The sequence below is a fragment of the Salvia hispanica genome, chromosome 2, assembly GCF_023119035.1.
Source record: "Salvia hispanica cultivar TCC Black 2014 chromosome 2, UniMelb_Shisp_WGS_1.0, whole genome shotgun sequence".
NCBI lineage: Eukaryota > Viridiplantae > Streptophyta > Magnoliopsida > Lamiales > Lamiaceae > Salvia > Salvia hispanica.
The window spans coordinates 10,791,737-10,801,369 of NC_062966.1; the positions used below are offsets into that span (position 1 = coordinate 10,791,737).

A 9,633-nucleotide genomic window follows, 5' to 3' on the forward strand; every position below is an offset into this window, starting at 1 on the left:
GTTGAGAAAGTAAAGTAATCTCAACGTAAATTCTTCTAGGAACAACAATCTTGTAAGTATAAATAGCTTAAACACAACATGGATTTTCAGCAGAAACACAACAAAATATGTGAGGCAATAATAGCTGAAATTGATAAGATTAGTAGTTAGAATTACTACCACTACTGCACACCAGTTCTTCCGGATTCATCCTTTTCTGCTCGTAACAACCATCTTCGTGTGATCCGTTCTTCACCAATCTCATCACAATAAGGCCTAATGAATCTCTCAACAAATTTACCATCTGTGAGTTTTAGAACAAGTGAAAGACATGGCCACTTCTCAATCAGATTGCTACTTTCCAGAAGTCTCAGAATCTGCATCCGCGGCTCAATCCTCTTCTCAGTACTGAGCCCGAGTGCTGCTGGAAATGCGACAATACTGGATATATTGTACCTCCCAGTAGCAAGCAGAAGCTCTATTTTGTTCTTCAGTATGTGTCCAGATGCTGTAAAAACTTGAGGTTGCTTCCTAAACATTGTGACTATACCTTCATCAGAAAATCCCAAATCACGGAAAATTCGCAACTTGACTTCCCACATCCCTTTGCTTGTATGATTAAAAACACCAACAGCATAAATAAAAGCAACTGAAGTGAGAGACACCCCAATTTCAACGGCCTTTTCAACAGATTTCATCATAGTATCCGACTTAACCAAGAAAGTTCTCGGGCGAATGTAGAGCAAGTGAAGGATGCGCTCCATTGGTATGCTACACCTCTTCAAGATTTCCACATTTGGCATTAATGTTTTCTCCAAATCGAATAAAAACAACGAGGGGCATCTCGTCACAAGTCTGGCCACATCATCATTGGATCCCACCAAGCCCTGGAGCATCGATAAATGGGGAATGATCTTGTTCGCCATACTTGAATATAAAATCACCTGATTAGTGGAAATCATCTTGGCAATGTCCTCGGAGGAAAGCCCCAAATCTAGGAACACCTTGAATCTGGATTTAATATCCTCAATAGTAAACCCTAGAACCCGAGGATTATATACGACAAGTTTCTGCAGCTGAGCAGTCGTAAAGCTATTCTCTTTGAGGAATGATAGAACTGAATCAGCTCTTTGGGGATCTCGAAATTTAGGTAAACGCGACGAAGCTAGCGAAGCCAATTCAGGAGAAAATTGGTGTTTATTGACCAAAACATCGCAGATTTCAGGGATGGGGATTAACATTCTTTTGATCCTCCGAGTGGAAAAGAAGTGTCTTGAGGGAGAGGAATGAACTTTGGAGTTGCAGAGAAATGAATTAGGGTTCGACAATAACGAGAGATTCCTACGCACAATTGCAATCATAGTGAACAATCAATTAGTACTTGCCTGCAAAATTCCAAGTGATTGATTTCATTGCCCGAGCTTCTTAATGGATGGTTTCTCTTTCTCTAGCACCGTCGCCATGGAAGAAGTGACGAAGCTCAGCTCAGCTTCACTCTCTCCCCTCTCTTTCTCGATCGCAGAATTATAAGGAGTCGTTTGGTTTTTATGTTAACTCCAGTTTTAGTTTATTATCACACTTTAACAAACTTTATCCTACTGTTTGGTATCCATGTTTGATAAGCCATGGCCCGGTGTTGGCCCGCGAGGCCCGCACTATTCATATTCATAACCCAGACAGCAATCACGTTTTTCTGGCCCCGTTTACAGTCATGCATCGAACGGTGTGTCCGATAAACACTCTACATGTATGTGCATCTTAGATCTGTGTGAGGCAGAAAACATATTTGTCTGTAATTGATTGTTTGTGAAAAGCTTTTATTATGCTTTGTGGTTCGTATAAAGCCCCTATTTTTGGAGTTTTTTGTTTCTATTGTAGCTTGTAGTTGTGAATGCAAGTTAGAACATAATTCTGATTTTGGACAATTCATTGCTAGTTGTAAGTCAATCGTTGGTGATGGCCCGTATTGTTCGTGTACCCCATGTCGTTAAACTGATGGTGGAAGATATACTTTTTTTTGCTGCGTATACAACAAATGATCATTTTGTATTTATACTTGAAAAGAAGAAGGCGTTTTATGCGTCATGCAACAGATCAGTTAGTTAGGTATTCACTAATTGATCGAATCCCTCCACAAGTGAGGCATATGAATAGGCTCACTCAGTTAGTGATGTCGACTGTTTTGTGAACCTCCGTATGGATAGGAATTCATTCGGACGGTTGTGTATTCTTTTAAGAGATCGTGGTGGTCTCTGGAATGGTCGATTTGTTTTACTAGAGGGGCAAGTAGCAATATTCCTAAATATTTTAGCACATCATAAGAAAATTAGACCTTCTGGATTTGCATTTCGACGCTCGGGTGAAACTGTTTCGCACTATGTACATCTTCTACTTAAAGCGGTTCTCAGGTTGCATACTATTCTACTGCCTCGTCCTGATGTCCTGATCTGATAACAAACAATTGTGTTGACCCGCGTTGGAAACACTTTAAGGTAATTAACATTGAAATTTTGATTTGTTTGAGTGCATTAGTTGGAGTTTAGTCATAGTAATAAATAGTTTTGTATTGCTTTTACGGAGTTGCATCCACTGTCATAGGGTTGTGTTGGCGCTTTGGATGGCACATACATAAATGTCCTCGTCAGGAACGTAGATAAGCCACGATATCGCACGCGAAAGGGCCAAATAGCGACCAATACTCTTGTTGCATGTGACCGCAACATGAATTTCTTGTATTTCTTACACGGATGGGAGGGATCGGCGGGTGATGCTCGAGTGCTTAGGGACGCTGTCACTAGAGAAGGGGGTCTGCGAGTAAAGAAAGGTTGAATAGCTGTATACTTTGATAAATTATTCCTTTTTGACTTTAGTTTAATGCTTTCCCCTAGGGGTGGCAAAATGGGTAGCGGGTAATGGGTAATTCCCATCTCGACCTGCTACCCACTGGGTATTGGGTACCCGCTACCCGATGATAACGGGAAACCGGGCGGGATCGGGTAGTGTGTTTTAGAATTACCCGTTAGTCCCGATAGTACCCGTTATTATTAGTATTAGCCATATTCCATCTTTTAATACTCCATCCATTCCATATTAATAGAGGTGTTTCAAATAGTTAAAGTGGATGAAAAAAAAGTAAATAGTTAAATAATAATAGCCATATACGCACTCATTCTGAAAAATTAAAAATAAATATTTAGAAAGGGGAAAAAATAAAGTAAGAGAAATAATAATGTAGATAGGAATATTTATATTATTATATTTTCAAAATGAGTGAAGAAAATGAAATGTCTTTATTAAGGCGGAGTAGTGGAAGTACTTTGTAGTATAATCTAAGTTCTTTTAATAAATTTTCATATTCCAACGAACATACAATTGAAAACTCACCGGAACTAGTTATAGAGTGTCCCTTCACTTTTATTCCCAATCTATTCAACGTTTATCATCGATATTAATAAAGTAAATTAGGAACCATTGACGGTTATTATGGTTTTCAAATTTTTTATTAGGATTTCGGGTCGGGTACGGGTACCCGCAATGTCGGGTACGGAATACCCGACACGGGTATCGGGTAATCCCAGTATGTAGCGGGGCGGGTATTGGGACAACAAATTTTGCTAAAATGGGGTACGGGTACCCGACTTGTCGGGTGCGGGTACCCACGGGTAACCCGTTTCACCACCCCTACTTTCCCCTTAAATTACATTAGCTAAGCACCTACATCATATACTTGCATTTTTTTAGGAACTTATTATCTATGTGATAATGGATACGCAAATGCTGAAGGATTGCTCACTCCTTACAAAAACGTGCGATATCACTTGAAAGAATGGGGAGTCGGCACCCAGCGTCCTCAAAATGCACGAGAGTTGTTTAATCTAAGGCACACTGGACCTCGTAACATTATTGAACGGGCTTTTGCGGTGCTAAAGATGCGATGGAGCATCTTACGGAGTGCTACTTTCTATCCGATTAAGATCCAAATCCGGTTAATCAAAGCATGCTTCCTCCTACACAATTTCATACGTGGTGAGATGCATAATGACTCGTAGATTAAGTAGAGGCGTCTACGGAATGGAATCAAATGCGTGATGACTTGGCTAACTCCATGTGGAGTAATGTGCGTTTTTTTGTGGCTTGTTCATTTTCTATTTAGATTTATTGTGTTGACATTGTTTTCAGAATAGATTCTGTTTTACAAGTATTACTTATTCGATGTCCACTCTAACTCCAGTTTATATGTGTTGTGTTCTTTTTTGTAGCAAGCCAATGTCGACGGTAACTGAAGAATTTGACATGATACCCGAGTGTCCTTGCGGCAAAGGCAAGATGAAGTTGCTTTGTGCTGGGAAAGAGGCTACACATGCCGGTCGATACTTCTACAAATGCCCAGCCTATGAAAACCATTCCGGGTCTTTCTTGTGGTGCGATAACTACCATAGTCGGACTGGGGATGGCAAGCTACCGGCTTATGTGTAGAGTCAATTGTGTCGCCCTAAGAAACAACTGTGTTCCAGTGACGAATTTAAGGGAAAAAAAAGTATCCAACACCAGATGTGATTGTGGAGTCTCTGGCTGCTGTCGTAATGAAGCTCGGGTTACCCTATCGTTGGATGTCATGGGTGTGGTCTTATTGATGCTCGGATTTGTGCTAGGGAATATGGTCTAATTTGTTAGAATGCAAAATGTGTGACAAAAACACTTTGTTATTATGTAGTTTGTCAACTACTTCTTTATTGTTTTGTTATGACATTTGTAGAATCAGCTAGTTGCAATGCTGTTTTGAACTATATCGTTGGTATTATATGAAATATTATGATGGGGTATTCAGGTCGATGCAAGCTACAGTAAGTATCATAAATTTGAGTTGTCAAATAAAGATGATTTTGGTAATTAAATATGAGGAAGTTGGTGTAGCATTGACGTGTATCTTCTTTTGAGGAATAACTAGATTAGCTTGAATGAATTATCTTGCGTCTTACATAGTGTATATTTGACATGAATCTACCTCTGCATTCGGCGCAACTTCATTGAATGAGGGGTAAGTATATGTCAAGGACTAAAGTAGATGTGCTCATAAATGAGTAATATAATTTTCTATATATATTGTCCTCCTTGGTGTTGCAACATACAAACATCCTTATTCTCTCTTTCCATTTCTCCATCGTAATCTCTGGCAATGGAAGAACCACCTCAAAGCCCGTTTCTGTTCCAAGGAAAATGGAGTCATGACAGTGACACCATCATTCTCGGTACCTTGGTTCGCCTAAAGAAAGAGTACGAATGTGATGGGACCGTGTTCCCCAGCGACTTCATTTTCGAGACCCAATCCATGGTGGAGAATCACTTCGGCTTGACGATTGAATGGTTCGAGCTAGTGGATCGCCTTCACTTCTTGGAACGACGCTATAGGACATTCAAAGAGCTTCTTGGCCTTACAGGTACCTACTGGAATCAGCTGAGCAACAAGATCATCGTATCGCAAAACACCTGGGCAAATCATCTCCCGGTATGCATAAATTGCAGTTGAATATGCGTTTTCCTTTCATGAAATTAAAAACTGATATACTAGCTTGTCATCCATGTAGAGAAACCATCTTTTCGGTGCCTATCACACCAACAGTGACCCCGCATACAATGAGTTATGTGAGTTGTTTGCGCCGAACGACGCTAAACAACAAATGGGGGGAACGTTGGTTGTCTTGTCGGACACCGTTCAGTCACAAGGGCGTCAAGGTGATGCACCTCACAACATTGCAGAACCGGATGAGCCGGGCGAGGTCAACAGCTTCAACAAATTTTCTCTTGCACAACGCAAGCTGATGTTCGACGAAGGAGGACTGCAAGACCTTGAGTCAACAAACAAGAATGCCACGGGACGTGTATTGCCTCAAGAAACCCCACCACGGAGACCATCAGTCGCCTATTCGTGTGGATCTTCCAAGCCAGTGACTTGGTTTAGGATGCCGCGGAAGCCCGATTTTTAATGAGTGCATGAATGTGTTTCTGATTGCAATATCACAAATCTTTGTATTGATTTGTGTTTCCAATGTCAGATGGTTTTTAGGTAGTTTTATAATATCCTTTCACAGTGTTTATGGGTGTTGTAATATGTCACTGATATTGATTAGCAATATCAGTTTTATTTGTACTAATGCATATGTTATGTAATTGTTATCTCTGTGTTCCATCAAGTTAAGATCTGGTTTTTATGTTATGCAAATCTCTGGTGCTTTAGTATTTTGTTTTCCTGGTCATTTTGTGTTTTTAAATTAAATCTAATAGAATTCCCATATTTGTATATGATTTATTTGATCATTTGTTTTACTTAGTAATGCACTACTATATTGTCCACGCCGATGGTTAAATCTGAACTATTTAATAATTTATTCAAAACTAATTTTACTTGTATAATATTACTGCTTTGTTGAATATTAAGTTTTAGTAAATAAGATTTTATAACTTAAATTATTTTAACTAATAACTAATATCTATATATTTTTATTTAAAATCATAAGTGGAGCTTATTGATTGCAATAATTTCAATTTTGGTCATTTCCATAATTTTGAAACTCAATATAACATTTCAATTTTATTACATACTGGAGTACTAGTTAAATCACAATTTTTCATTAAATTTTGGTCATTTCCATAAATTTGAAGATTTATGTATATCCATTCAGGTAGCATTTCATCGACTTAGCTCTTTTAGTTCTTTGCACTTTCTGTCGTTACTAAGAACTCTGAATTTTCTCCTCAATCAGTGCACAAACGTAGCAACTCAAACAACAATGGAATAATTAAAAAGGTACCATACGACATTTCAGTTCATATATGGTTGAAATAGAGGATTACATGCCAAAACAAAGGTCAGATGCCACCAAGCAACGTCAAAACACAAGTACTTAGTTACATAACAGTCGCATAGTAGATAATATATAATATAAACTAGCTAAATAATTCCAAAAGAGCATAGTTTTTGATAACCAAAATTAGCCGGCACATGTCAGTTCAACCCACCCGCATGCCAAGGCGTCTAGTTAAGAGGTTCCTTCTCCATGAGGTGCCTCACATATCCGGGCTTCGATGCGTCGGGTAGGCCTGTGAAGATCTCCAGCCTCGAGTTCTCCTTGCCAATGATGTCGCAGAGATCGTAACGCTGATTCTCTGTGAGCTCTGGGATGTTCCCCAAATGACGGAAGATCTCTTTCCTATCTTGCACGAGGTCCATCTCGTAACCAATACGGGCAGTCAGTTTATCCAAACGAGCATTGGTTTCAGCATGGAGATTGCCAAGCAGGTTGAGCAGCCCAGATCATCGTCAGAGGTCTTGCGTTTGCTCTGTATCTTTTTGGGAGCGGGAGCAGGAGTATTTGCAGCCACATTCTGTCCACCACTCTGGGCGCTGTTGTCATCAGGAACATCGTTTGTGTAGGTGGGTTGGACTTGATCAAACCCCAGAAAATCTTCAAAGCTTGGATAGTATACTGATTAGTATAATGGAGGTAAGGGTCGAATCCCACGAGGATGGACACGTTTTGATAACTGCGGTGACTTTCCTGGGTGTTTTGGTTAGCTACCACGCTTGGGTTGAGATTTTACCTAGACACGAAATAAAGGTGCCACTCTACTGACTAGTAGGCGTAGAAATAACAGGCATGTGGTGGTGTTCGTGAAAGTAGGGGACAAGGTGTCTCAGAGACATATGAAAGTAGATAGTTACTAAAAGAGGAAAATTAGACAACAAGGTATATCTGATGGCTGGGTGGTTCTCTGGTCTGGCAGTACATCTGAAAAGTAGGGAACAAAAGCAAAAGTAACTTAAAAGTAAAGTGGTTCAAACTAAAGTTGATTTTGACGTTTTCTTCTTCACCAAGTATTAACAGAATTCAGATAAACACAAACACCATGACTGAACTTCAGATTCACAAATTCAAACTTAAGATCCATTGATTTAAATGCTCAAACTTAAATTAAATAGTGAAACTGCAACTTTACTTCTACTGACTGACATGCAAGGTGGTAATCACGGTGCGGAAAAGAAACTCATGCACGAAAACTTGACTAAACATAGCTACAACTTTGAATCAACAACTCCAGATAAGAAAGCACTCAGAAATTAAAAGCAATCAATAGATCTAACTTTCCTAGGTAGAATGAAGCAAACTCGAACCAAAGTGACATGCGAAATAGGAACTTCATAATGTAAATGTTGGAAAATAACAAAGTACTTCAAAAGAGCAACAACGATGAGTGTTTGCAAATAACTAACGATGAAAACAAGTAAACTTTAAACTAAGAAAGCGATTAACATTGTTTGTGCCACTCCGGGCGATGATACTACTACACTGCTACGATAACTGGCTGGAACGGCGGACTGATGACTTCTCCGGCAAACTCTTGAACGTCAAGTGACCATGGCTGTGGCGAGGAACGAGAGGTAAGATAATGCTGAAGGAACTGATCTTCTAGAGAGAATTCTACTAAGTGTGTTGAGAACCGAGAACTTCTAACCGAACTCTAAGGAACCAACTCTAAAGGGGCGTTGATGGAACTCTTTCTCTCTCTCCAGGTGGCTTCTTTTATAGGGAGGCTTGCCCTTACTTTTAGGGTAGACTTCTCCTGCGTTTTGACCTTTTTGCCCTTGTCAATGATCATCCCAGCTATCCTCCTTCTCCATCTCGAGCCTTTTCTCTGGCATGCATCCTAGTCAGTATCGCACCCTTCTGGCGCCCTTTTCACTTGCGTCACCTGAATCGTCTCCTACTGACTTGAATCCTTTAATCCTGCACACTTAAGCAACTGTTTTGCAGATAATACATGCATTTCACGACATACTGACCAGTAACCAAGGCTTAGAATACGACTTATCAGATAGTAATCGCCACTCTCACCAATAGATGCAACAGGATCATCCGTGGAATCGTTAGTCACTGCTTCACCAATACCTTCAGAAGTCCCACCAGTGGCCCGGTCTTTCCCAAAGATTATTTTCCAATCATCCCAGTAAGGCCAAGCTTTGTGTCGCATGGTGCGGGCATTGCTATCTTGCTATGAGGAGAAAAATGAGCACACGTATGCACAAGTTAAGGCATGGCAAAAATATGTAATTGGGAGCGGACAAGAAAGCTAACACATACCTTCACGATTTGGTCCCATTGGTCATCCGAGCAATCAATTTTGAAATCATTGTGTAGGTTGAAACCAGCACCACTTCGGTCGAGGATTTTTGAAAGCGAGTAGTAGTTCTTTTTCCAGCTAGTTAGCTTAGATTGAACATGTGGATCTGCCTTCAAATCAGTAGTTGGGAACTCAGTCTTCATCCAATCCTCTATCTTGCATGCGTATCCACCTCGAAAGCCATTGTCCGACTTCCATCCTCTAGCAACCATATCCTTCAGACAGGAGAGTAGCACAACCTCTTCACGAACAGACCAAGATCTACGCGGGCGGTCGCACCGACGGAAGCTTGACCGGCGATATTGGCTACGGCCTACAACAGACATTCAACAAAGAGTCAACCAAAAATTGATAATATTCATTGTTCCATGTTCAAAAGTTATGTGAAGAACGAAATACTCAAAAAACCAAACCTTGAGTGCCTTGGCTGCCACCGGCGGCACCGGCGCTAGGTGCATATGTCCGAGCCTCAGACAT

General features: G+C 40.3%; 2 protein-coding genes across 2 annotated transcripts; both read right to left on the reverse strand.

Annotated features, from left to right (window-relative positions):
• Window positions 1-9: 9 nt before the first annotated feature.
• Window positions 10-1,520, reverse strand: LOC125204846. Its single transcript, XM_048103591.1, has 2 exons — window positions 1,365-1,520; window positions 10-1,270 (listed from the first exon to the last, which is right to left on the reverse strand). Exons 1-2 carry the CDS (start codon window positions 1,390-1,392, stop codon window positions 162-164), a joined length of 1,137 nt encoding a protein of 378 aa, XP_047959548.1. The 5' UTR covers window positions 1,393-1,520; the 3' UTR covers window positions 10-161.
• A 5,492-nt stretch (window positions 1,521-7,012) lies between these two features.
• On the reverse strand, window positions 7,013-9,633 carry LOC125206263 (uncharacterized protein At2g29880-like). Its single transcript, XM_048105543.1, has 5 exons — window positions 9,570-9,633; window positions 9,117-9,469; window positions 8,871-9,027; window positions 7,270-7,463; window positions 7,013-7,207 (listed from the first exon to the last, which is right to left on the reverse strand). The coding sequence occupies exons 1-5, from the start codon at window positions 9,631-9,633 to the stop codon at window positions 7,013-7,015; spliced, it is 963 nt and encodes a 320-aa protein (XP_047961500.1).